Below are 26,447 nucleotides of genomic sequence, written 5' to 3'. Positions count from 1 at the left end.
CTCCATCTCATCGACGGCGGAGGGCGGGGTTGAGATGAAATGAGACGAGACGAGCGTGTGGGGGAATGGAAAAGGGCAGTTTCTTGGCAGTCGCGCGGCGGCAGGAGCTATGGAGCTATGACCCACGACACCTGCACATGCATGCACAAGGCCCGCACCCGCCCATCGTGGACCCATAGAGACCTCAACACCACCCCAGCCTCTCCACTTCGCGTCATCGCGGTGACTGCTCTGCTGCCGTTGCCTCGTCTGCGACTCAACGAGCCTATGCACGCGGCTCCACAGGCGCAGCCATGGCCCGCTATAACCCCTTCTCCTTCACGCCTGCGCCCGTCATCTTCTTCACCACCGCCCTCTACGTCGGTCTGTTAGCTGTTCTGCTCACTACCCACCTGACCGTCCCGGACTATCCCTCGCATCCTCCTCCGGGTATCAACCTTTCCCAAGCTTGGGCAGACCTCCAACACATCACCCGCTTCTTTCATCCGTACAATAGCCATGCTAATGATGACGTGCATCAATACCTTCTCTCACGCATCCAGGCCATCGTCGCTGAAAAGGATGTCCAGCCTGGCCAGATTGAAGTGCTCAATGATTCAACCGCAAATGTCACCTTCTCATCCGGCACCACTTCTGTTTATTTTGAAGGGACCAATCTGATCGTCGCCATCCGTGGCTCCCAGGACGATGAACCCTTCAACTCCGCTGAGCGCAGACCAGACAATGGCGGCGTTCTTGTCAATGCACACTATGACTCTGTGAGCTCCGGCTACGGAGCAACTGACGATGGCGTCGGTGTTGTAACAGTACTCCAGCTCCTCTCGTACTTTACTGAATCCCGCAACTGGCCCAAGCGGACGATACTTCTTTTGCTGAACAACGGCGAAGAAGACTACCTGAATGGCGCCAGGGCTTTCATGAGAAATCCCATCTCTCAAGTTCCCCATACTTTTGTCAACCTGGAGGGCGTTGGTGCTGGTGGCCGAGCTGCCCTCTTTAGAAGCACAGACACTGAAGTGACGCGCTTCTATAGAAAGTCGAAACATCCTTATGGAACAGTTGTGAGCGGCGATGGCTTCAAAAAGGGCCTCGTTCGTAGTGAGACCGATTATCGCGTCTTCCATGGCGATCTTGGTCTCCGGGGGCTTGACATCGCTTTCCTGGAGCCCAGAGCACGGTACCATACAATCGAAGACTCCGCACGAGAAACATCCATAAAGTCCATTTGGCACATGCTATCGGCAGCTTTGGCTTCAACTGCCGGACTGGCCTCTGTAACCGGTACCCAGTTCAGTGGCCCGGAGACTGTTGACAATGGCAGAGTTAATGCAGGCACTGGCAGCGACAGCGTCTGGTTCGATCTTTTCGGCAAAGTTTTTGTTGTGTTTCGTCTACACACTCTGTTCGCGTTATGTGTCACCATGTTGGTGGTCGCGCCTCTTGTCCTCATTGGCCTTACTGTGGGACTTTCACGGCTTGACAAGAATTACCTGTTTGCTCGCAAGGCATACGTCTACTCGCCAGATGATGACCATCCAGTACACCTTTACGGTTGGCGAGGCTTCTTCCGATTCCCCATCATCTTTGTTGCTGCCACAGCCATCGTCGTCGCCTTAGCTTATCTCATCGTTCGTTTCAATGCCATGATCATCTATAGCAGCCCCTTTGCTGTCTGGAGGTAAGTCAGCTGGACACCTGCCTGTTCCGTCGCTGACCTCAGTAACAGTATGATGCTCTCTGCTTGGTTCACAGTCGCCTGGTTCTTGTCCCGTGGCGCAGACGCCATGCGACCCTCTGCTCTTCAGCGCATGTACGCATTGATATGGTTGTTCATCGGGTCCTTCATCCTCCTCATCGTGGTCACCGTCTTCGTCAACAATTACCAAGTAGCAGGCGGCTACCCGATGCTCTTCTACTTTGCTGCCGTATTCGTCGCCATCCTACTCTCATATCTAGAGCTCTTCTTTGCACCGACAAAATCCGCGTACGCACGTCATATCGATCAAGCGAACCACTTGCGTCAAGATTCAGAAGCCACCAGTCGCCCTGTCACTGGTAGTACCAGCGCGTCACGGTCGGACGAGCGCGCAGTACCAGATGAGGATGCGACTGAAACTACATCTCTGTTGCGCGGTAATCGCCGCGGGTTCGCAAGATACGGAACCAGGCGAGACTCCACCAGCGACGGAAGCGACGATCATGCACGGCGAATGGATCCCGGGACTGTTTATCCTGGGGAGCAGGAGTGGAGCGGCAAATTACCAAGCTGGATCTGGATCATCCAACTGCTGCTCTTGGCGCCCATCGTCATCATCTTAGTCGGACAGGTGGCTCTGCTTCTGACATCGGCTCTCTACCAGACGCCGTCAGATGGCAACTCGACATTGTTCATCTACCTCGCTATTGCGTCGCTCAGCGTGCTGTTGCTGACGCCCATCGGCCCATTCATTCACCGTTTCACCTACCATGTCCCGACCTTTCTATTCCTCATCTGTGTTGGGACTGTCATTTACAATCTGGTGGCATTCCCCTTCAGCAGGGATCATCGCTTAAAGGTCTACTTTGTTCAGCGAGTCAACTGTGAGACAGGTGTCAATACCGTATCCCTGACTGGTGTGGATGGCTACGTGCAGCGCATTGTCAGCGAAATACCCAGTGCGCAAGGCACGCAGGTCAGTTGCATGACGCCTGACGTTGCGACACGTAAGGAGCTCAAGACGTGCGAATGGCAGGGCCCACCGGCCAAAGTAGTCTCGACCACAGCCACAGCCCGAACTCTATCGGATCACAAGCCCGCAACCGACGAATGGATCGATTACACGATTTCCAAGAGCAACAGCTCCAACTCAGCGACAATACGTGTCATCGGCCAAAACACGCGAGCATGCCGGATTCTGTTCGACTCCCCCATCACCGACCTAGCCGTTGCTGGCGCCGTTTCAGATCCCCGCTTTAAGCCTGTTGGCACAGCGGGATCCCGGGAAGTGCGCCTCTGGCATCGTAAATTTGGTCAGCCCTGGAACGTAAGCGTGAAATGGAACGCCGAAGAACAATCCAAGCTTTCTGGAAGGGTTGTGTGTCTGTGGTCGGATGCCAACGCCGGTGACATCCCTGCTTTTGATGAGGTACAGCATTACCTCCCTGTATGGGCGATACCGTCGAAGATTAGCGACGGCTTGGTCGAGGGTTTTAAGCGGTTCGAATTTTGAGTATTAAGTACTCTGCTCTGGATGCTACTGCGGGAATCCCTGTCGCATTGTTCATTGGTGATCTGACGATCTTGTGTTTGGATGCATCCCTCCAAGGTGTCGCGGGTCAACTGTTTTGTTATGCGCATCTTCTATGAACTCGTTAACGCTCCAGCTGATGTGTTCCCTTTAGGTCTCTGTCATTTTTGTTGACTAGATATTACTCCCTGACTTAGCGGCCTTTTCTCCCTATTCTTTCATCGCATTGCATCTTGGCTAGTTGTATACATAACAAATACCACGAATTTAACTCTAAACGCCTAAAACTGAACACATCCCTGATCCTGGATCACTCCCCGCCCGGTTCACCAATCCGAACAGTTCTTTTCCAGCCTTATGCCCACCTGACCGGGTCTGGCTTGTACCAGTATGACAACAGTCTGCAAAGTGGCCCGGTGCCATGCACAATGCTACCCGCTGCTGATCGCTGCCGGGTCGGTAGTCGTCATGCTTGCTGGCTTTCTTTTGTTTGGTGGCTGGACTACTTTATTGTCCACAGAGCCATTTCTTCCAAGAGCTTCATCGACGTTGGCATTCAACCCGAACTCTACGGCCACACCCCCCATCTGCATCGCGTACGATCCATTGGTATTTGATCCGCCAGCATCGAAACCAGGTATTTACATACGATCAATTTGCTATTTACGTGTATGATTTGTATTGACAGCACGCTAATCCTTAGTGCAGTCGACGAGCCGTTAACGGCTATAATCTACCGATTGATCGCCTCCACACGCAACGCACTTCAAGCAAACGCATCTAAATCAGGAGAAGAGCTTCGTTCCAAAGGGCTCTTTGGAGCACTCGACTTTGCTTTTGATCTGTCCTTTTGGACGGTGATCATCGCGGTTCTGCTTACCGCGTCTATCTTACGCATCAGAGACTCGCCACGTCCGTGGGCGAGTAGACATCAAACATCCCTCGGAAACGTTTTGCAATTTCTGGGCGTCCTTTTTTGCGCCAGCCGCAAGTTTGAAGGCCGCCATTCACTGGTGTTGGTTTTTGTCATGGTTGCGTTTGACCTGTTTCAGCACGCGGTCGGCTGTACGCCGTTCGACGCTATCGTTGGCGGCGAATCACATCATTTACCCCAGCAAACATCGCCTTCTGAAACCCCAGATACCGAGACCCGCACAACATCTGCCAACGCAAGTGCCGCAATTACCGGAACCAGAAACCTCATACCTGCCTTAGCGCAAAGGTCAAGCACATCCGACACAAGCCTAATAACTTTTGACGCCAAAGATAGAGAAATTGTGCGATTGCAACGCTCCCTCTCAGAATTAAAGACTGCCCACAAAGCCACCGAAACCCAGCTTCGTATTTCAAAGGAGGAACTCTTTAATGCGCGCGAGACACTTAATGGGACATTTGCCGAGTATGCCAACCTACGCGAGGAACTGAAGATCATCAAGCAGAATCTAGGAAGGGACCACCAAGCCATTGTATACCGGAAAGACATTGAACTCTTTGCACTCCGCAAAGGCAACGAGCAAAAGGACGCGTGCATTAAGGAGCGTGACGCCAGGTTAGAAGAGATGGCTCGGCAACACAAGGCCAAGATAGAGGTAAGGGATGCCCAGTTGAGGCTGATGAAGGAGCGAATCATCTCAATAGAACGACAAGCGGACCTGGGACTTTGCGATGAGGCGGATGAAGGCGACCATGCGCTTGAGGTACGATTACTGCGAGTTCGAAAGGGTCGAGATTCGAAAGGTGGAGAGGAAGACAAGGACCTTATCATCGCCAAACTCCAAGACCAACTAGCTGCCATTGCGAAACCCAACGAGTATGTTGTCAATCATCAAGCCGAGTTATCAAGGGCATGGGATGTGGCGAAGAAGACAAAGAAGGCCCTCAAGGAGGAGCGCGAAAGACACGTTCAGACACAGGAAAAGCTAGAGGAGATGACTATCAGGCTTGCAGAAGCAGACTCACAATCTGAAAGCCGAGGAAGCCCTCTACCCGGTCGCTTACCCACGATCAATGAGAACGATCACGACAAGAATGAGCTTGAGGCCATGTTTGATACCACCCAAGAAGAAAACCTTCGGCTTTATGCGGAAGTGACGGCCCTCGAAAAGCGGCTAGCTGACGCAAACACACGAATGTTTGCTGCTATCCGAGAATCTGAAGCGTTCCGAGAGCAGTACAAATCGGAGCAACCCGTCAATGAAGATGCGAAGACTGTGCGCCCAAGTCTGGTCCATCACGTACATTTCCAGCGCATGGAAGATCAACTGGTCGAACTCCGACGCACGCTCAAAGTCAAAGAAGAAGAGGCGAAAAGGTTTAGGAAAACAATTGCGGACAAGGATCAGCATATCAAGGAGATACAAGGAGAGCTTGATGCCGCCGCTACCTTCCACACTCAAGACCAAGATGAGATCGAGCGTCTGAAGCAGTCCATCGCAGAGCTCCAAGCTACGAAATACCAACTCATGCTCGACCGTGAGCGACTTGTGACGCATCGTCCTCGCCAACGGGTGCTTTCAACGGAGCGTACTGAACGCACATCCGCCCGTTCTAGTGGCGCAACTCTGATTCAAGAAATGAGCCCGCCATCATCAACGCCCTCGGAAGATAACAGCTCTACACCAGTACCCCAAGAGGTCGAAGTCCAAGAACGTGAAGGAAGCATCCAACAAACACCAGTGCGACATGTCCGGGGCAAGCGTTCGGTAAAGAGCATCAACACGCGCTGGAACCTGATGTCCCAAGACCTGCCACCCCCCGAGCTCCGAGCTGCAAAAGGCACGCGCAGCAAAAGCGCAAGTTTCAAAGATGTAATGCAAAAAATGGTGGGGTCCAAAACACAAGACTCAGTCATCCGCCGCGTCCTCGTCCCAAAGGACAAGAATGCCGCCACGCCACGCCCCTCAACCTCTGCTTCCATCAAACCCCCAAAGCCCATAGAGCGGTCTTCAACGACGACCCCACCCGCTACCTCTCCTGTTCCTCAAAACCTGAGCGTCCCCACCAAACCAAAACGCACAAGTCTGACACAGCAACAACGGTACTACGCCGCGCGCGATGCGTCGATTATGGCAACCCCAGCCGCGTCGGTAAGGCCGCATACGGCAAATGAGGTTGAAGGACAGAGGCCGAAGAGTAGGTATAGTTGGGGTGCTACGTAAGTTTCTCGTATCCTTTTCAATTTCTTGCGAATTTGTACTAACGGTGGAGTAGAAGAAAACTGAAGCGGAGGTCGCTTATGTGATGACCTGGTAGTGCATAAACAATGATATTTTTTCCTGTTTTTGGTTTTTTTGATGATTGTTTCATGCGTGGGTGGATGGTATAAGGGGTTACGAGGTTATGGATTCTTTCACGTTACATGATTGATTTTTTGGATTCTTGGATCGGGCATACGGGGGGTGAAGGCGTAATATTAGACTGGGCTGGGTGGAAAAGGGTATTCGCGGGCATGTTATTTTTCATCCATTCTTGCATTAGGGGTCGCGGTTGATTGGGAGTATGGGGCTGGAGTAGTATTCGCGTGGTATGTTTGGCTTCGCGGATGTGGTTGGGTGGCGCGGGATGTGTCTAAGCGATTGGGAACTTGATTTATTCCCACCGCGGTTTTGATGCCCTGACAACAATGATATGGCATGCTGTCAATTCAATTTGCATACCCTGAGCCCCCCTTTTTGGCCTTGAGACTCTACGTACATGATGGGAGAGTACCTCCACTACTTAGGTAACAAGAGGATTTCCATCGCATATTATAACCCCCGTTCGTGTTCATTACCACCAAGCAGACATAAAGCATCAAGTTCACAAGAGGGTTCGGTCTAGGGATCTGATTCATTTTGATCCTTAGAACGGTATGAAGTACGTGGAGACATGGTGACCTCAACAGTAATGCTTGTGTACCGGCGTGAATGTGTGACATGAAGATCAAGCTGTAACAAATAGTACCAAACACATCGGAAAACACGGAATCAGTATAATGTAAGCAGCGGTGTGCGAGAAGGAAATAACCAGTGGTGGAAGGCCTGGCAGGGCTTCATGTTATCAGAAGATTGGTCCAGCTCATTCTGATAAAGCGGTGACGTTAGCAGAAACAACTCGAGACATCTGACATGTGAATGATAAGTCACAAGTCCAGCCCATTCCCCACTGATAGCATGCCGCCAGTGTTCCAACAAGGCAGCAAAACTTCACCTTCCATCTGTCCGGGCCAGTAGGCGCTTCTTCCAGGCGAAAAACAAAGAGTCATTGTTGACCCGCACCGGCCAACAAACTGAATGATTTTCAACTTAGCAAGAAAAACACTGTTTGGCCGATTGTCAAGTCTGGGCTATGACGAGGCTCAACATGGGCCCTGAAAATCTCAGCCGCGCTAGCGGCTAACAGTGGGTCTTTCACACGTTATCGTCACCCCACTTGGCGCATGAGGCGAGGGTGGCGCGTCGTCTGAAGGTCATTCGACGCTGATTCTCGAAACAGGCCCGGGACAAGTCGGGGTGGAGGGGGGTTTGTGTTGCGATTTCTACTCGCCAAGTTGATGATTTCATGGAACTAGTAGCAGTGCGTGGTAATGATGAAAGACTTGGCCACGGAGGGGGTTTATACATAAGAGGGCGAGACTTGCAACTGGGAGATGAATATCCATCAGTCCACGCTTCACTTCGCACAACAGCAACTATACATACAACCCCTACACAAGAAATCACCTTGATCAACATTACTACTACCATTCCTGTCAAAATGAACGCCTTCAGAGGTATGTCTATCCTGCCGCCACCCCACAATTGGACTCCATACTGATCAAGTACCCAGACTCTGTTTCCTCTACCCCAGCCGCTGCATCAGGCGCCCCGACTCCAGCTTCAGCCACCGCTCCCACTTCCACTCGCGATACTCTCCACGCTGCTTCAGCCGCGCTAGGGCTTACATCTCAGGGACTGGATCTCTGCCCTCACTGCTTCCGCGAGCTGTCGCATTGCAACGAGAGGTTCTCATTCTTCTGATCTCTCCAACCCCCCGATCTGGCACGCTGGACGTCTAAAATCTCGTTCGGCATTGTATACTACAACAAGAACCCTTTTTTCGCCATTACAATACAGTTGTGAGCTTAAAGGGGCTACGACATTTTTTTGGGCTTGGGTTCTCTACTTTTTCTGCAATGGCGATGTATAATGGGAAAGTAAGCATGGGTGGCGTTTGACGGTCGGCTGATAAACTGACAGTCCGGCATTTCATACCCCACCTTTAGGTCGAATTGGCGCTGGGAACATGTATATTTCTGCATCGCATCTCAATTGGATTTAAAAACTTTGCAATTTACCTCATTTCTCTCTCTCAAGTTCACGCATGTGCAGCGACTATGAATTGATGGCTCCTTATAGGCAAGATAAAAGAAACTGATAGGAAGCAGCGTGCCACACGACTTAATGAGTATGACCTTAGCGATTGAGAGAGACACATCGACACATCTGTTACCAAGCGATACTTGCCCCGGCAGCTCTGGAGTTTTTTTATACCCGGACTCTGAGAGAATACGCTCGCCGCGGAGATGTTAGGGTGGTGGCGATTCAACATTCCTACGTCACGAGGGAAACTCAACCAGGAACGGTTCCACACACGAGTCTCTCCAACAGCTAACTGATCGCAACACATACATATGTAATCCGTCGTACAGTGTCTGCTTCTTTAGCTCGATGCGTGATTTACTGTCCTATCTGCCTCAGCCAAAGAGTCGGTGTGGGGAACGGACATGCACCACGTAGATCCCGCCGATAACCGGATAGAATTCCCGCCGTGGGTTTAGCAGCACATTGTTCTGTTCAACTCAAGAACTTTTCCCACCATCTCGCCTCTCCTCCAATCCTGCCGGCCAAACTTGCAATATGACCGCGACACAGGAGCCAAGCAATGCGTCGCCCGCAGGAGAGACGACGCCTCTTTTGCAACGCGAGGAGCCCAAGGAAAGCGACAGCGGCAAGAAACACGGTGTTTCGGTTTTATTCCGCGCGCTGCTTTGTGCCTTCCTCGTGTCGTTGACTTTTGGCATCACCCAAGTCCCTATCCTCTATGCCTTTCGCATGATGACCTGCGATGCATACTACGAGCATCACACCCCCGACCCCAATGCCGACGACATATGCGCGAGACGCGAGATTGAAGCTGGAGCAGCACGATCGTTTGCGCTGCTCGCTTCGTCGACTACGATATTCGGACTGGTTAATCTTCTGGTTGCAGGCTGGACGATTAAAAGATTAGGCGTGAAGCTTGCTCTCATTATCCAGATCTTCTGGCCTGCTGTTCGCTTGCTTGTTCAGAACATTGGCATCATGCATGGCAGCAGCGTTGGCATCATGATTGTTCAGGCCTCGCAAATCATCACGGTTGTTGGAGGACCCAATGGCTATGTTCTTTGTCTCAACTCCCTAGTCGCTGACGTGGTTGGGCACGAGGGACGCACCGGTGCCCTGGGCCGTCTCCAGGGTTGCATGTACTTTGGGAGCGCCATTGGCTTCCTTATCGGCGGCGTCGTAGGCGGCTACTTTGGCATCCTTGCCCCGTTCCGTATGACATTGGCATTGTTCTTGCTCTGCTGTGCATATGTAGCAGTATCCCTGCCGGCCATGGGCCCGCCCCAAGAACCCAAAGATGCGACGCCTCGTCGAACCACGGGCATTGCACGGTTCGTTGGGCCTCTCCGAATCTTTGCGCCACAGAAATGGGAGCTCCCCAACGGCCACACTCGCATCCAAACCGGAGCATTGACACTCGGAATCGGTGTTTTCCTAGGTATCCTCGCGACAGGCTACATTCCGGTACTGCTCCAGATGTATGCGACTGCTGAATTCAGCTTCGGCACCAAGGAGAATGGTGCCTTGATTTTCCTGTACTCATCGCTAAGGGGCGGTTTCTTGTCCCTAGTGTTTCCCCGTATCATTGCTGCAGGACGAAATTGGCTCGGCGATGTCAGCAACCAAAAGGTAACACAAGTGGAAGAAAGAGAACCGCTAGTCCAGGTCCAAATTACACCACCAACGCCTGCCGTTACTGAAATCGTCGATCCTCTGGAGAACGAGGAGCCACCAAATCCCGAACCGATCAACAAACAAGAGACGTTTACCTTTGATCTGTTCTACGCGCGCTTCAGCCTCCTACTCGATGGCATACTGACAGGTCTTGCCATGTTTGTGTCTCAAGGATGGCAAATGTATCTTGTTGCTGTATTTTTACCATTTTCGGCAGGAACAGGTGCTGCATCAAAGGGAACAATCCTTCAAATGCTTCCGGAAAGTGATCGCGTGGACGCTTTGAGTGGCATCACGCTCGTGGAGAACATTGCGCGACTTTCCACAACTGCCGTCTTTGGGCTAGCTTTTGCAGCACTCGCAGAAATTGGGAAGAGCTATCTCACGTTTGTTTGCAATGCTGCCGTTGCGTTTCTTGGATTTCTCGTCTTGCTTTTCTCGCGCTTCCCGCCAAAGGGTAGCTGTCGTGTAGAATGCTGATCGACATACATGTTGCAGTTGTACTTTGAGCGTACTCCAAAAATGCAAATGCTCTTCAACATATCAAAAGTTGCCTGTTTGATATTTATGCCACCGTGAATTCGAAACTGCGCCGCACATTGCCATCGAGACCTTTAGGCCCCCAGCCACATGACGTACGCCATCACTATGTATGCGCGAGGTTTACCGAACGTTCGTGTGGCTTGCATCCGTAACGGGAGCATGGGCCGCTATGCCTTGTTATCTGGTTATCTGAAGATCAAGTTAAATACCTGGAATCCTCAAGCTCTCATTGTACTTTAGGCTCCAATCTCGCGTTGGTTCTGAGATACTGAGGTGTCACTGATGAACAGCAATGACAACATGCTTGCCGTAATGCCCAAACATTTCATCGCACTGCTTCTCGCTAGCGTAGTAGGCGCAGACTACAATCTCACTTACTTGGACATCTTCTGGATTGCGGCCCCGACAGTCACGTTGGTCTCATCCAACAGCATAGCGACAACTTATTCGTTCCAATGTGACGCAACAACTACCTCTCCCACTTCCACTCCCACTCCGACCTCAACCATTTACACTGGACGTACGCATCAACCTGCATCTTAATTATTTGTTCTCACAAGTCTCACTCTAAAGCATATTAGCACCACCACAAACTTGGGTCATCCCGAGCGATTACACAGAACTCCCAGCCAACACTCCGACAAGACAGGCTCCCTGCATCCCATTTACCATGTTCCAAGGCCCAGAAACCTATGGTGTCCGCCTGACGGACGCGACAGAAGGCTTCGTCACTCTCAATGGCGATTGCAGTTGGACGGGCGCATTCACAGACGTACCTATCACGTGCGATGTCGAGATAACCGGCTCAGGATACACCCCGGGGTATTCGAGTGGCACGCCAACCGTGCTTGCGCAGAGTGATTTGAGGAAAATGACGTGGGGTGAGGGGTTTGGATATGCTGTTGCGACTGTGGTGGAGAAGACGGGGGCGGCGAGTACGCCAAGTGAAGGGGGTCGTGTGGCGCTTCCGGTCGGGGTTGTGGTAATGGCTGGGGGTGTGTTTGTGGTTGGAGTGGTAGCTTGGGCGCTTTGAAGCGTGGAAGAGAAAATATGAATACAGCATTTACGCTGACGTCACATGATGGGCACATTGAACGTTGATGGATAATTTACAAGTTAATGGTGCGGTGAATAGGATCTCCATTGTGAAAGGACCATGGAAAAATATCAGAACAGTCATGTGTCGTTTGCAATTCTGACAAAACTCACGTGCTTTGCTATGTGCTCCGGCAATGTTTGAGTTTTGCTGTGCTTACCTTCGCGATTGACTGTTGCAATATTTTGGTAGATATTTACATCAGCGATGATTCCGCATTTTGTCATTTTTTGCTCTAAACATCAAACAAATAATTTTCGTCTGGAACTACACGACCATGCAAGATGAGAAGCTTTTTTTACGTGGCTTCTATTTTGTCTCCAGTATGTTTCAAAGCTGAAATGGAATGAAAATGAAAGGAATCCCGTTAAGGTGATAAAGTAAGATGTTGAATATCAGCCTCATGCTCGATATCAAAGACTGAATCGAAACGCTGAAGGTTGTGCTCGATGAGCAAAGTTGGCCTGTTCATCGTAAAGCTTGAATAGACATTTACATCAATACCGCATTCCTGAGCACTACCAACCTTGAGCGAATACCCTCTTCTTAGCCTAACCCTCAACCGAAACAAAGTTGAAAAGTGGCTGCCGACAAGTTAGTAGCCGTGTCGTGCACGGGCTCTACCGAGGTACCAGAGCTTGGTAGTCAGATTCTAGTATACGTAGCCACACATCGTTATTAATTTACAACGACAGCTCACCGCCATTGACATGAAACCAAAAAGAGGTCAGGAGAGGTCATTTTTCACGATGCGACGAAGAGACTGGACCAAGTTACGTAGTTGTTATGCGCCAATGACAAAGCTGCTGCATTTCTCTTCCAACGGGCTGACGTGATGTGCAATTGGGAGATTTGCAGAATGGGCAGCTTGCTACTAGGATACACGATGCAATAGCCAAAGGGTCGGGGGTTCTGTGACGCTGGGCCAGTACACAAGTCGGCGAAGGGTTGCTGACTTCGGCGACTCTGCGGACAACACCAAGGCGGCTAGCGCACGGCCATGCCACGAATGCTTCCCTCTGGCTCTTTCGGCGTCTTCGTTTTACGTTGCACTCTCAATCACGACATTTCGCTTCAGACACATAGCTCAAGACCATAGGCTACGCCCCATATGCCCTCCCCGGCGCCCACACCACATGCCCGGCCAGCCCCACTCGCTTGTTTGGAGTGCCGTCGCTCCCATCTCAAGTGCGATGGCGGTAGACCCACCTGCGAGCGCTGCCAGACTCGCAACTATGCTTGCACCTACAAGCGCTCCGGACGTGGGCGGCGACGTGGTGTTACGCGCTTGACGCCGCCAGTCGATGAGCAACAGCCCGTCGTGGCCGAACAGCCGTCCTACTCTTCATCCACAACACCACATCTTTTCCTCAGTGCGAATGCGCCCACACTCAATGAGACGCCCCCACGTTTCCAACGGCCGTCTCTCGGTACCAGGAGTCCATCGGAGCCGCTACTACCGCAAAGCGGGCCGCCCCCAGCCTGGTCCGATGACGAGCATCTGGTCGACCTCTACTATCTGAATTTCCACGCAGCCCATCCAATCCTCCTCCCAAGACACCTGTACTGGGAGCAGGCCTACTCTCAATGCCTCAAGGCCGTCGTTCACTACATCGGCAGTTGTTTTTCCTCATCAGCTCCGAGAACCGAGCTGGGTCAACGCGCTACGCGAGAACTTGGCGATGCGTGCCAGCCTACCCCCGAGATTGTGCAAGCAAAACTACTCTACTCTATAGCTCTCTTCGCCCAGAATGACGCAGAAGAAGGCCAAAGCCTGCTCGATTCCGCTATTCAGAATGCTTTGACCCTTGGCATGCACAATCGCGACTTTGCCACAATGTATGCTGCGGGATCAACAACCCTCGAAGAAAGCATGCGACGGACTTGGTACGAACTCTACGTTGTTGATGGCTGCGTTGCCGCATTGCAGCGCAAGTCAACTTTCGAGACCAACGTGGTCAACGCAGACGTGCTTTTACCATGCGAAAACTTCATCTATGAGGGCGGAATGTGCTTCGTCCCGCCAACACTAGCCGAGTTTCACAACAACGTCTTTGCAGAAGAAGAAAGGACCTTTTCTTCTTTTTGCTATCGCATCGAAGCAACGCGCCTTCTCGGGCGAGTTCTGACCATTGCTGGAACACATGGCGTTCACAGGGACCTCGTCCAAGCAGTCGATAATTCCCTGGCTGCTTTCATCCACCATCTCCCACGAACTAAGAGCGAGAACCAAATTGCCAATACTTTTGGTGAGCTGGATGAGCTCATGTTCCAGGCCCATACCATCATTCAGTGGGGAATCATCCTCTTGCACTATCCTAGAGGTGATCTCGTAACTCCTAATTCCCTCACACAAAATGTTCCTGGCGCCGACTGTACCAAGCTCCTTTGCCCTTGCAATCGTCAACATGTACATTCAGTCAAAGCCGTCGAAGCGTCCAGAGCCATATCAATGCTAGCCGCCTTTCAAGCTCCTGCCCACAGGCACAGCCCCCTTTTCACGTATCCTCTTGCTCTGGCAACGGTAGTCCAGTTATCCATCAGTGCAGTACATGCGAGGACTGTTGGGAATTGCATAGAACAGCATTCTGATCGTGTCAAGTTACTGCTCGGTGTATGCAGGACGTTGGGTCGACATTGGCCAGTGGCTGAGAGTGTAATGTGCACACTGAAAAAGGTAGCAAGCGCCGTATTCCAAGCACCATGCCACGTGCCCTCAATTCCTCCGCACCATGGACATTCACCAGAGAATAACGTAACTCCTCTTGCAAGCATGCCGGTCGAGAGAAGTCAGTTTGACGATATCGATTTACACAACCTGTATGATCTCATGGGCATAGACAATTGCTCTGTGAACACGTAGCGCAAACTCCAGAATTATGAGAATTGGTAATGTTTTAATTATTAACGCATGGAATACATCGCCAAACCCAATAAGGATGAGAACGCCATGATAGAACTTGCAGGCTGCTGGTTGCATGTTACTTTTTTTCCCCGGCGTCCCCGTTAAAAGAGAAACTACCATGCGTCACATTGCAACTGGATCGGCAGTGACATCAAACGCTCACCACCAGGTGTTAGGCGAGGTAACTTACCAGCGCGGATATTGACCTGCAGCGATGGATCTAGCAGTTTTGGTGCAGCCAACCCCGCATCACGCTCCCGTCTCAGCATGAGAAAGTCCTCCTCCGCAACGTCAATAGAGACATGCTTGTTTCTCTCCCGATGATCGCCAACCGTCATCCAGGGAACAGCTTCGCATCGCGCAGGACATGCCGGGTAGTCATGACCAGTCCAGATCTTGAAGTCTTCCGGTAGACTAAGCAGTTTCTTCGCCGACGAGTACAGGTCCTTTGCACTGCCTCCAGGAAAGTCGCAACGCGCTGTGCCAATGTCTGCATGGAAGATGGAGTCGCCACAAAAGACGTTTTCTGCTCATCAATCAGCGTTAATGTTCTTACTCCTGTTCCCCGTCCATCTACTTACTAGAGATTCGGTATCCCAAATGGTCTGGAGTGTGCCCTGGAAGATGCATGACGTCTACCCTCAGTTGCCCTACTGCAAACGACTCATCGTCTTCGAAAAGATGGTCGAACGCGTTTTCGTACTCTTCGGCCGGAATTCCGTATTTGGCAGCGAAAACCTGTTGAACTTGGTGGATACGCTTCCCAATGCAAATCGGCGGCCTGGTCCCTTGGATTTGCAAAAGTCGGCTTTGCAGGTAAGAGGCAGCTGTGAGGTGATCGGCATGTGCATGCGTCTCAAGAATCCTCTCAACTTGATACCCCTGACAAAAAATGAGGTTGAGTAAACCATCGGCCGTTGATGTGCTAACAGTCCTGGAGTTTGCGTCGTAGTCTAGGACAGGGTCGATGATGACGGCTTTGTTCGTAGATGGGTCGGCAACTATGTATTGCCATGTACCTGTTTTCTCTTCAAAGCAACTGTGGATAGCAGGCTCATGAGATGTTGCCGTCATGTTGTTGTAAATTGCTTGTTCTTCAGATTTCGAGAATCCAAAGAATTGTTCTGTTGGAGTGGCTACGATGGACAGGTTTCGAATGGTTGAAGGGATGGGCTTCGTCTTGCTGACTGAGGAATGTGCTGCAAAAGAAGATTTGAGAAGATTCTGCTGATGCAATAGGCGATGGTTGTGGATTATAGCTTGGTGCTTGGATGCGCAATGTGGTAATCGGTTCGAGAGCGGGCTCGAGAATAGGGTCTTATTACAGAATCGCAAAGTTTTCATCCCTTGTATTGATTTCATTAAGCAGATTGCGTATGATTCAGATGAGTCTTCTCAAAAAGGTTTGGGAATGTCCTGCCTTATGAGCCTCTAGGTGCCTCGATGGCTCACCTTGATGCAGGGTTCGGCGTTCCGTCATCATATGTAGACGCCGATCACGCGTGTTAGTCGCCGAAACAGGGTCTAATGTCCTTACGTGCCCAGCTCGTGCCATGGCGCGTCTATCTGCTGATTCAAACTTGAAACGAAATAATAACAGCTCGAAGTGGCTTGAAAAACTTGAATTCTCTCCCAGCTTCTCCACTTGATTTTCCCTTTCCCTTGGCGACTCCAAACCATTCAACATAACCTTTTCGTCGGAGCATCCATTTCTTGGTGCCAACAATACAAAAACCTAGAACCAAACAGTGATTGACCGCAATGAACTGTTTACGAAAATCCAGAGGCTGGAAGCCTCTCAGCAACCGTACAGCCATTCGAAATCTTGCTAGTGTTTCGCCCGCAGCCCCTGCAGCCAGGAACCACAAGATTGTCGTTGTTGGAAACGGCTCCGCTGGTGTTGCAGTTAGTCATCAGCTATTGCGAAAAGGAAAATTTGCAAAAGACGACATTGCAGTCATTGATCCAGCAAAATGGCATAATTATCAGCCTGGCTGGACGCTTGTTGGTGGAGGTTTGAAAGACAAGAAGGCTCTCAGAACACCAATGAATGACTTGGTGGACGGAAAACTGAAATTCTACAACAAGAGCGTTGCATCATTCAGCCCAAATAACAATTTATTGACACTAGAGAGTGGTGATGTGATCCATTATGATCATCTTGTCGTTGCACCAGGCATCAAGATTGATTATGGCAGCGTCAAAGGCCTGTCCGAAGCAATGAGCAATCCAAACAGTCCTGTCGCATCCATCTACAGTTACGACTACTGTGACAAAGTCTTTCAAAATATCCAAAAATTAAAATCAGGCTCGGCAATCTTCACCCAACCAGCCGGCGTGATCAAATGCGCCGGCGCACCACAAAAGATCATGTGGCTCGCACTGGACCACTGGAGACGATCCGGCTTGTACCAAAACGACCGCAAAAAATCCGCAATAAACGTCACTTTCGCAACCGGCCTACCCACCATGTTCGGTGTCCCAAAATACAGCGCCAAGCTCGATGCTCTACGCAAAGAACGCGGCGTCGAAGGCTTATTCGAGCACGACCTCGTCTCAATCTCCGGCAACACCGCAACATTCGCTCGTCCAAACAACCAAGCCAACGTCCAGCTTCCCTTCTCCTTCCTGCACGTGGCCCCGAAAAACGTTCCCCATGAGTTTGTCAAAGCGAGTCCTCTTAGCAACGAAGCCGGATACGTAGACGTGGACCCGCAATCCCTCCGCCACTTAAAATACCCAAACATCTGGTCCCTCGGCGACGCCGCAAACCTGCCCACATCCAAGACCGTCGCAGCGATAACATCGCAAGCCGTGGTTCTCACACAAAATGTTTTGCGTAGCCTAGATGGCAAAGCCGCAAGCGAGGAGTATGATGGGTACACATCGTGTCCGCTGCTGACGGGTGACAAGAAAGTGCTCTTAGCGGAATTCAAGTACGGGGGTGTGCCTAAAGAGACGTTTCAGAGTTGGTTTGGGATCGATCAAGCGGTGCCACGGCGTGCGTTTTATCATCTCAAGAAGGATTTTTTCCCCTGGGTGTACGATCGGTTTCATGTCAAGGGACAGTGGGGTGGGCCGAAGGGGTGGATATGGTAGGCCAAATGTATGTAAAATGGATGGCGATGGTAGAGGCGTTTTGCTACGTATACTTCTAGGTTTGTTCTCATTTCCTAAACTGTACTCTTACTACACAAGGTTCATAACATAAGATGTGCACAACTACAAAATGATACTTTCCGTCTTACTACCTGTCTTTTTACGGGAGGGATCTTATGTATGTTATGTAACGATTAGATCCAAATCGGACTCCGCAGAAAGCGCGACGCGCCCAGCGTGCCAGAAAGGCTAGCACGTGAACATGAGATCTGCTGATGTCCTCACGTAGTTGACGTTTAATGAGATAACTATCCATCATCTGTACCTGATGGGCCTATAACATGCCATGTTGCTTACTTTATGCACTCTTGTTATCAAACCCTCTAATCAACAGCGTTTGCTGGGATATGTGAATTTAAGTAGAAAGGAAAACAATATTGAAACAGATGTTATTCTATACCTAAGAGAGTAAGGTGACTCCCTTGGTTAAAGTTATTGAACAAGTTTATTGGAAAGAAAAAAAACGAATCAAAGTAGGTGTGACAGGTCGCGGATGTATAAAAGGAATCGTGATGTTGCAGAAGTATAGTCCTTCCACAGCTCTGCTTTACAATCTTGTCTATCACCTCTATCTTCAACCACTTCCAATCTATTATCTGGATTAAGATGTTTACGCCACAGATTTGGGTTGTTCTACTTTTTGTCACCCTGGGGTTATCTACGGATCTTGCACTATGGAATGGCACTTTATCGAATACCACCCTTTCATCTGCGGCGGATGTTTTTGGGGGTGACAGAGAGCGATGTCATTACTCTACTCACGGCGACAAATTTGAGTACTGTTGACATAGAGCCTTGGACGCATCCAATCCAGGGCATTAGTTATAATACTAGTAACTGGACAGACGATACCAAGCTCGACTTTCTTCAAAACATCGAAATCGGACTCGAAACCTATATTCAGCAAGTGTCTATGTACCGGGTCTACCAGCCTGGGCAAACGTCAAATTGCGGCGCACGATGCTAAAGTGCGGGCGCAAATCTATTCGTTTGTTGTATCCAGTATGGCGGAGCGCGATGGTCATCGCCGTAGATTGATAACATGTAACAAAAAAACTCAAAACCAATGCACATGGTGCGCATTCTGGTGTGGTGGGAAGTGGGCAGGGTCAACATTGCTATGTTCAGGAACGGCGCTCGCCGCATCAGCAGCTACTGGAGGGGGGCTAACATTGACGGCAGGTTTTGCGCTTACTGGATGTTTAACACTCGCGACGTTTACATATGGGGAATTTATCCAAAAGTGCATGGACTAACGAGCAGAGCTGTTAAGGGTAACTAGTCTGTAGGACGTCCAGCGGTATCCTCTTCTCTGTCGGAGGCAAACATACCGAGCTTGACTTTGTAAAGTAGTTGTCAGACTTAATCGGTCTTCAATCACGTACTGTAAGAGTATTATTAATTATTCCTATCACGGCACAGAACTCAGGGCCATATTTCTCTTACTAGGTTCTTACTCTATTATGTAATGTGTCACGATATGTGGTCGAGCTGGTAGAACAAAGCTGAATCCAATCACTGCTAAAAGATTAATGAAAGAAGATAGCTTCTACGTACGAAAAGTAATCACGAAAGATGTCTGCAGTATAATGGAGTAATACTACACCGCAATATATACTTTGGTAACTATATAGTAGAATAAGGATGAAGCTTCTTTAGCATCAAACTTCTTAAACTCCCTCCCCCCAACGATTAAAATCAAACTAGATGACAAAATCAACAGGCCTAAAGTCTCCCTCTTGTTCTACGAGAGGAAGAAGCTTGTTTTTCCCTAAGGAGTAACTCGAAAACCCCCGCAAGGATTGCCAGCCTGATTGGTGCATCGAGACTTCGGAGAACTGACCGCGTACGCATTTGTACCAGTACAGCTGCTGAATGCATTACAGACAAAAGCCACAGAAAATGCTGCAGCCCAATTACCGCCAGAATCTTCCTCACTGAAGTCCAGGATGCACTCTGAAGTGATACCGAATGGGTTGTTGCTTGTAATCTGGCACGCACAATTAACATTGAAGGGGGTGCCGGTGCTGATTCCTCCTATGCTTGCGGTGCATGGTCCCGTGTCGCTGCCGATGGGTTTGCTAGTGGCGGGTTCCCAGGTGCCTGAGATGTAGATCTCATTTCCGACACTGCCTCCCAGGCCGTAGTATTTGGCATGTGCTTCCCAAGTGTTTGCACGTCGGTCGAGAGCGGTGCCTAGAGAAGTTGTCAGATATGCAACGTCAAAGAAATAAGAGGGACGCGTTGCAAGTATCACTGACCCTGAATAGCTTCTGCAGGCACAGCAAGGACAGCGCGTCCCAGAGCGGCGAGCAAGAAAATCTTGAACATGGCGTCTGGATCTCTATAATCGTGTGTGAATATGTGAATAGTTACTTTGAGATGGCAGAGAAAGATATTCATGGAATGTGCACACAACCCGCCTTTTGTATCGAGACTTGTCTGTTCCAGTGTGTCATAGATGATCATTCATTTTTTCCAAACCTTATGTCTCACTTATGGCTCACGTTATACTGCCTAACCATGATTGGCGTGCGGGGGTCATCCATAACCCCAGAGATTCACTAGACTTGGTATAATACGACGCGCTAGTGCTGCTAGGTGCATTCAAGCCGTTTGGCCGAACAAGTATATTTGTAGCCGCTTTTCTGGTAAGAGTTTAGAGACAACAAGAGGTTAAGCTTCGTAGAGGTTGCTTTGTCTGTTAGCTACGCTGGCCATTTTCCTTCGGCTCCTTAGATGTTTTCACAATCGAACACATGAGCCGCACAACAGACCTCTTGATAAGGAACCCAAAGCTATCTGCGGAAGAAAAGCGGTAGACATACATATCTGCGCACAAGTATATAGACCTCTTCGCTTATCTAACCCACTAGGTATCAGTGCAATGACCCAACGGCGCGTTAAACTGTCTGTATATAAAGGCCTATTTACTGCAGCGTTTTACTTCGTCAATTTTTAGAACCATTGTCAGCAGTGATAGCGATACCAGCACCAGTAACAGTATAAATGAACGTGACGATAGGCTGCAGGCTTCTATATGGCGGAAGTTAACCCGCTTTTCAAAGATGTATTGGCATAGCTATATGTCGCTAAGGTAGCTCTTTTTTCTATTTTTACTTCGTAAACTTCGATGGTACGAGGCTACTCTTCTACTACTACATACGTAATCTCTTCGCTTCGTAAGCACTAGGCTCAAATACGTACTAGCAAACCTTATTTCTCATATCAGAAGTATGACTACACGAGCTGAAGGCCGTTACGAGCAGCACAACAAATACCGCAAGTGGCTTCAATGCGGCAATCCATATGTTGCATTAGCTCGAAGAAAAACAATACTATTACAAACGATATGACAAACAATAGACTAGCGTACTAACGTTTCTATGCCGCTAGGTTTAGAGCATTTGAAGCGAATGAAGAGTAAGCAGATAAAAATCTAGAGCAAAGACTAATACAGCTTTCTATCTGCCTACGTCTGAAACATGTGATTAACAAAGGAAACAAAGAGATGCTATGACATAGACAACTAACGCATCTCTACACCAACTCTACCAGACATCCAGGAACGCTTTCATGGAGGTAGTGAGTAGTGATATCAGAAATTACCAACAAACTCAATGTGTGTGTGCCAAGTACTATGTGATAGGTGGGTAGGTGCTGGATAATGTATCACTGTTAGTGCTTTAGGGTCCCTTCTTTCCTTTTCCGTCCAAAACTATGTACGACTCTGGCCCAAGCTTTTCTATCTCTATCTTTAGAACGATCGACGTAGTTATAAAGTTTATTGGATATCTCGTATGTGACACGAAGTTGGATGAACAAACACGGAAAGCACCGAATACAAGACCTGGCAACAACGTGCCCGGCTGGGCTAAATATGTAGTAAGTGCTGAACAAAAGGCCCGGCCGAGCGGGTGCGGTATATCGGGCTTGACTGCTTGCCATGAAACTAGCAGGAAGGGCCCCGTATAGAGCGCCGAAACATAAGTGCAAAGAAACTAGGGTACGTATATCTACCAATGCCTTGAGCACATATAAATATCCTGCGACCTCCATTGACTAGAGGCATCCACCCTCCAACTCTACCAAACTACTTATTCTCCCCTAGTACGCTCAAGCAGAATGGCTATACTACGCGCCTTGCTCTTTACCGCAGTTATGTCCGTAGGCGCTCTCGCAGTGCCGGTCGCAGGTGACTTCCCTAACCACTAAACTTATCTACCTAGAAGGCTCTAACAAGGTGCAGAGAACACCATCAACATTGAGGCCCGCGCTGCAGGGCGTTGGGATGCTCATGCCAAGTATTACGTGGGAGGGGTAGGTTCTGAGATATACATTACCGGCACTTGGAGCGATCCTCTCAAGAAAATCGATGAAGACTCAGGGCCATGCTCAGCCAAAATTCTAAGCCTTGGCGAGGGTGAGGCTTTCGACATCAATTGCAGTTGCAAGATCACCGGAAACGGTCCCCTTCGATTTTCTTCAACCTGTTTTCTCGACTTTAGCGTCCCAACCCCCGGTGACTCCACAGCCGACATTTCCGCTGCCTTCCAATGCACTGCCTTCACGGGATGCGCTGGCTCCTATTCTTACTTCGTCTCGAGCTCTGCTTCTACATGCGTCGATGGATCCGGAACTCCTTGCAAGGGGTTTAGAATTGTTAAATGAAAGAGAAGATCCAATTAGAGTTAATTCTCGATTGTGAGTTTAGGAATTTGTGTTTTAGAGAGGCGTTGTACCGAAGAAGCTTCCTCTTTATTCCACTCTATATTTATCTTAGTATAGATAGTTAAAATGTAATTAATCGCTAAGTCATGTAATTCATTTTTCGAAAACGATAGCTTTAGTCATCTGAGAAACACATTTTTGAGGGAAAAAACCAAAACTTAGTATGTAGCAAACCTAATTAGTAAAGTAGAGAATGTAGCACGATACGTGATCGAGTTCAAAATAATTAAGTTGCGACCCGGAATCAAGTGGTAGAGAAAAGAAAAGCTGAAATCCAATCGCGGCCAAGATATTGATTGAAGAAGGTAGTAGCTAACTGTGTTCACGTGCGAATCCGATTGTGGCTCCTGTCAAACACAAGGATACATACTCGTCTTATCGATAACGCCCCATGCTTACCCGCCGTCTCCGCACTGCGCCACCGGTAATACACGGAACACAACACACATAAACAACAACAACCAAACCACCTTCACTTTTATTCCCTAGCAATCAACAAGGAAACAACACAATGACAGACAACAAGTTCTGGCCCCCCGCCAACGGCCTCACCACCAAAGTCGTCCCGCGCGAAAAAGCAATCCTTGAACTCACCTACTCCACCCCCGTACACGCGCCCGCACATCTCGTCTTCGACACCCTCCTCCGCACCGCAAACTACTCCGTCTGGAACACATGGGTACCGCGCGTGCGCATCGTTTCCCAGCCTCCATCTGACTCAGGGTCCAACACCACCGAGGAAGATGAGTCGCGCATGCGTGTGGGCACGGAGATGGAATTCAACGTAATCATGGACGCCTCGAAACCCGATTCCATCACGCACACGCAACTCAAGGTCTCGGATATCTCGACGCCCGACGCGCCGTCGTCGTATCTTTCGGCGGAGGAACTGGCGGATCCGAGTTTTACGGCGGATCTGAGCAAGGTGTATCGGGTTGCGTGGAAGAGTAATGGGGGGATGATGGGGTTTGCACCGGTGATTGAGCGGTTTCATGAGGTTGTTGTTACGGGGGAGGATACGTGTGAGGTGAGGAATTGGGAGTTGATGGAGGGCATGGCGGCGAGGCTTGTCAAGTTGTTTATGTTGGAGACGTTGCAGGGCAAGGTGAGGCTTTGGTGTGAGGATTTGAAGAAGTATTGTGAGAGGGTTAGTGCGGAGGGGAAGGCGGGTACTGGAACTGCTGCTGTGTAAGCAGCGTGTAGCGGTTAATCAGGAAGAATTTGGATCGTGTATGTAATGCGGAGTTTGGGACCATCAGACTGTTCTTCATCACATGCAGCCTCGTCTCGAGTCTAAACATGTCGGCAACTGGGATAATGAATGCCGATCCCCAGCGGGTCTCGCCGTTATTCTCTCCGATCCAAGACGATCCCTGCACACCGGTGACATCACCGTTCCATCGCCGTTGCCGACAAGGAAACAATACATGGGCATGAGGAATTCGATGCAGGATGATGCTAGATGATGGCGCCTGAAAAATCCGCAGGACAGTCGTATTATATTTTTTGGCGCGTGAAATGGCTGCTCACCACGTTGTCAAGCACTTCAAAGCCATGTACGAAGCTTTCGCCAACCCCAAGCTTCGCGTCTCTTGTCCTTGCTGCCCGGATTACCCAATCCGGTAATTGCGCCTGTCCCTTCAAACTATACTTGCAAAATTTCAAGAGAAGAAGCAGAGCTAACGGATGCAACCTAGTCACACGATTGGGCGCAGGCGCAGGGCCATGCGGGTGGGCATCGCAGCACTGCTGTGATCCAGTCAGCATGCGCCATGGTACGGTTGGGGCCCCATGGGAGTGGAGAGTGTTCCCCGCCGTTTGAATAAAAAGTGGGTTTGCGATGCGGATGGAGGTGACTAGCACGGCTGCTTGTTTTCCTTCGGCAATGGTACCGATGGGATGAGGCATGTTGGATCAGCGCAGTATATAATATATGGGTGCGTGATATCCTCTCGTTTGCTTTTTGATTTTGCGCGGACTCGACTCATACTGGGGCGATTTACTCCCCCCCTCGGATTAGTCATGGATAAGATTCACAGGCTCAATGTTGTACATCGCTATGAGAAGCGGAGTTTGCTCATAGCGTAAGTCACATTCCCCCGGGATTTGTTTATGGTTGCTTACCCGTTTTCCAAGGATCAATTGTATCGCTGGTCTTTCGATCCTGTTTTTCGGGTACGACCAGGGTATGATGGGCGGTGTCAACACGGCATACGACTACTATACCCTCATGGGATTTGGTCACAAAGGCCCTGATGGCGGCCCTGTCGTTGATGACACTCTGCTTCAAGGAGGCATCGTATCCGTGTATTATTTAGGGACGCTGGTTGGGTGTCTGGCCGGTGGTTCGATTGGCGATAGGTTCGGACGTATCAAAACCATCTTCATTGGAGCCGCTATTGGAACAGTTGGCGCTGCACTGCAGTGCTCGGCTATGAATCACGTTTGGATGATTTGCGCGCGTCTGGTTAACGGCTGGGGAACTGGTATCCTGAACTCTATCATTCCTGTCTGGGCAACTGAAACAGCAGAACACACGTCTCGAGGTCAGTTCATCGCTATCGAGTTCACGCTGAACATCCTCGGTGTGGTCATTGCCTACTGGCTGGAATATGGGTGCTCATTCTACGGTGATGGGACATCCTCCTTCATCTGGCGCTTCCCCATCGCTTTCCAGATCCCCATGCTCCTCATCCTCATGGCTGCCGTCTTATTCTTCCCCGAATCCCCGCGATGGCTAGTCAAGGTCGGACGAGAAGCCGAAGGACGCTACGTTTTGGCTCGTCTTCGAGGTGACACGGGAGAAGACAAGGTCAGGGCCGAAGCGGAATTCCAAGACATTGTTTCGTCGTGCGAACTCGAGCGCTCCAACTTCCGCAAGCAAAGCTACTTTCACATGCTGTTCGGTATTGGCTCTGGAAAACTACATACTGGCCGTCGCGTTCAGCTTGTTGTCTGGTTCCAGATTATGCAGGAGTGGATCGGTATCGCAGGTGTCACAGTGTACGCGCCAACAATCTTTGGAATCGCGGGTATGAGTCCAGGAAAGCGGCAGTGGATCGCTGGCCTCAACAATATTTTCTACATGTTCGCGACGCTCATCTGCGTCTTTACCCTCGACCGGATCGGACGACGCTGGACTTGCTATTGGGGCTCGGTAGGACAGGGAATCGCAATGGCGCTTGCAGGCGGATTCTCGTATCTTGGTCAAGAAGCGACAAAGAATGGCGAGTTGGGAAAGGCATCTTCGTATGGAAATGCGGCAGTTTCCATGGTCTTTCTCTTCACAGCCATATTTGGTGCCACATGGCTGACGGTTCCTTGGCTATACCCTGCAGAGATCTTTCCATTGGAGGTTCGAGCCAAGGGTAACGCGTGGGGTGTTGTTGGTTGGTCGATTGGCAATGGCTGGCTGACTCTGCTCTGCCCGGTCATGTTCAATGCGTTAGGCGAGAAGACGCTGTACATCTTCGCCGCGTGCAACGCCATCACGATTCCCATGATTTGGGCACTGTACCCGGAAACGAATCAACGCACGCTGGAAGAGATTGACCTTCTCTTTGCATCGGATAGCATCTGGAACTGGGAGGCGGAGAGGAACTTTGCGGCTCTGAGGGATCAACTGACGTATGCGACGGCGCGGGCCTCAAAGGACGATATCGAGCAGCTCTCGCATCGGGGGTCGAGCGAAGTTCGGCGATCGAGTGTGCGTGGAGATGTCAAGCTTTGAGCAGTTTGGTAGGAAAAGGCTATTCTAGTTATCCGGGCAA

General features: G+C 50.0%; 11 protein-coding genes across 11 annotated transcripts; 9 read left to right on the top strand and 2 right to left on the bottom strand.

The window, feature by feature from the left end:
- Positions 1–293: 293 nt before the first annotated feature.
- On the top strand, positions 294–3,492 carry PSV08DRAFT_380852 (uncharacterized protein; the record flags this gene model as incomplete). Its single annotated transcript, XM_014218849.2, has 2 exons — positions 294–1,678; positions 1,727–3,492. 2 exons carry the CDS (start codon positions 294–296, stop codon positions 3,207–3,209), a joined length of 2,868 nt encoding a protein of 955 aa, XP_014074324.1. The 3' UTR covers positions 3,210–3,492.
- Positions 3,493–3,695: 203 nt separating this feature from the next.
- PSV08DRAFT_187846 (uncharacterized protein) lies at positions 3,696–6,468 on the top strand (the record flags this gene model as incomplete). Its single annotated transcript, XM_014218848.1, has 3 exons — positions 3,696–3,864; positions 3,936–6,381; positions 6,438–6,468. 3 exons carry the CDS (start codon positions 3,696–3,698, stop codon positions 6,466–6,468), a joined length of 2,646 nt encoding a protein of 881 aa, XP_014074323.1.
- Positions 6,469–9,103: 2,635 nt separating this feature from the next.
- On the top strand, positions 9,104–10,785 carry PSV08DRAFT_365559 (uncharacterized protein; the record flags this gene model as incomplete). The annotated part of the gene is made up of 1 exon (XM_014218846.1): positions 9,104–10,785. One exon carries the CDS (start codon positions 9,104–9,106, stop codon positions 10,721–10,723), a length of 1,620 nt encoding a protein of 539 aa, XP_014074321.1. The 3' UTR covers positions 10,724–10,785.
- A 301-nt stretch (positions 10,786–11,086) lies between these two features.
- PSV08DRAFT_404947 (uncharacterized protein) lies at positions 11,087–11,968 on the top strand (the record flags this gene model as incomplete). The annotated part of the gene is made up of 2 exons (XM_014218845.2): positions 11,087–11,306; positions 11,368–11,968. The coding sequence occupies 2 exons, from the start codon at positions 11,087–11,089 to the stop codon at positions 11,817–11,819; spliced, it is 672 nt and encodes a 223-aa protein (XP_014074320.2). The 3' UTR covers positions 11,820–11,968.
- Positions 11,969–12,993: 1,025 nt separating this feature from the next.
- On the top strand, positions 12,994–14,745 carry PSV08DRAFT_230017 (uncharacterized protein; the record flags this gene model as incomplete). Its single annotated transcript, XM_014218844.1, has 1 exon — positions 12,994–14,745. One exon carries the CDS (start codon positions 12,994–12,996, stop codon positions 14,743–14,745), a length of 1,752 nt encoding a protein of 583 aa, XP_014074319.1.
- Positions 14,746–14,910: 165 nt separating this feature from the next.
- PSV08DRAFT_404945 (beta-lactamase-like protein) lies at positions 14,911–16,165 on the bottom strand (the record flags this gene model as incomplete). The annotated part of the gene is made up of 3 exons (XM_014218843.2): positions 15,369–16,165; positions 14,978–15,313; positions 14,911–14,921 (listed from the first exon to the last, which is right to left on the bottom strand). The coding sequence occupies exons 1-3, from the start codon at positions 16,147–16,149 to the stop codon at positions 14,911–14,913; spliced, it is 1,128 nt and encodes a 375-aa protein (XP_014074318.2). The 5' UTR covers positions 16,150–16,165.
- Positions 16,166–16,548: 383 nt separating this feature from the next.
- Positions 16,549–18,036, top strand: PSV08DRAFT_365556 (uncharacterized protein; the record flags this gene model as incomplete). The annotated part of the gene is made up of 1 exon (XM_014218842.1): positions 16,549–18,036. The coding sequence occupies one exon, from the start codon at positions 16,549–16,551 to the stop codon at positions 17,884–17,886; it is 1,338 nt and encodes a 445-aa protein (XP_014074317.1). The 3' UTR covers positions 17,887–18,036.
- Positions 18,037–19,717: 1,681 nt separating this feature from the next.
- On the bottom strand, positions 19,718–20,277 carry PSV08DRAFT_355764 (uncharacterized protein; the record flags this gene model as incomplete). Its single annotated transcript, XM_014218841.1, has 2 exons — positions 19,718–20,142; positions 20,208–20,277. The coding sequence occupies 2 exons, from the start codon at positions 20,275–20,277 to the stop codon at positions 19,718–19,720; spliced, it is 495 nt and encodes a 164-aa protein (XP_014074316.1).
- Positions 20,278–22,028: 1,751 nt separating this feature from the next.
- PSV08DRAFT_15487 (uncharacterized protein) lies at positions 22,029–22,716 on the top strand. Its single transcript, XM_014218840.2, has 2 exons — positions 22,029–22,141; positions 22,196–22,716. The coding sequence occupies exons 1-2, from the start codon at positions 22,072–22,074 to the stop codon at positions 22,615–22,617; spliced, it is 492 nt and encodes a 163-aa protein (XP_014074315.1). The 5' UTR covers positions 22,029–22,071; the 3' UTR covers positions 22,618–22,716.
- Positions 22,717–23,108: 392 nt separating this feature from the next.
- Positions 23,109–24,027, top strand: PSV08DRAFT_330672 (uncharacterized protein). The gene has a single exon (XM_014218839.1). It carries the CDS (start codon positions 23,189–23,191, stop codon positions 23,867–23,869), a length of 681 nt encoding a protein of 226 aa, XP_014074314.1. The 5' UTR covers positions 23,109–23,188; the 3' UTR covers positions 23,870–24,027.
- A 672-nt stretch (positions 24,028–24,699) lies between these two features.
- PSV08DRAFT_230005 (general substrate transporter) lies at positions 24,700–26,407 on the top strand (the record flags this gene model as incomplete). Its single annotated transcript, XM_014218838.1, has 2 exons — positions 24,700–24,761; positions 24,814–26,407. The coding sequence occupies 2 exons, from the start codon at positions 24,700–24,702 to the stop codon at positions 26,405–26,407; spliced, it is 1,656 nt and encodes a 551-aa protein (XP_014074313.1).
- Positions 26,408–26,447: the final 40 nt, after the last annotated feature.

This window comes from Bipolaris maydis (genome assembly GCF_028858645.1).
Source record: "Bipolaris maydis strain C4 unplaced genomic scaffold PSV08scaffold_14, whole genome shotgun sequence".
Taxonomy (NCBI): Eukaryota; Fungi; Ascomycota; class Dothideomycetes; order Pleosporales; family Pleosporaceae; genus Bipolaris; species Bipolaris maydis.
This window is presented reverse-complemented; position numbering and strand designations above follow the sequence as displayed.

Bases quoted from the DNA above. Each gene is read 5' to 3' on its own strand.
- PSV08DRAFT_330672 (XM_014218839.1), top strand. From the start codon at position 23,189: ATGACAGACAACAAGTTCTGGCCCCCCGCCAACGGCCTCACCACCAAA.
- PSV08DRAFT_15487 (XM_014218840.2), top strand. From the start codon at position 22,072: ATGGCTATACTACGCGCCTTGCTCTTTACCGCAGTTATGTCCGTAGGC. The intron at 22,142-22,195 runs GTGACTTCCCTA...AACAAGGTGCAG, and splicing joins TCTCGCAGTGCCGGTCGCAG to AGAACACCATCAACATTGAG.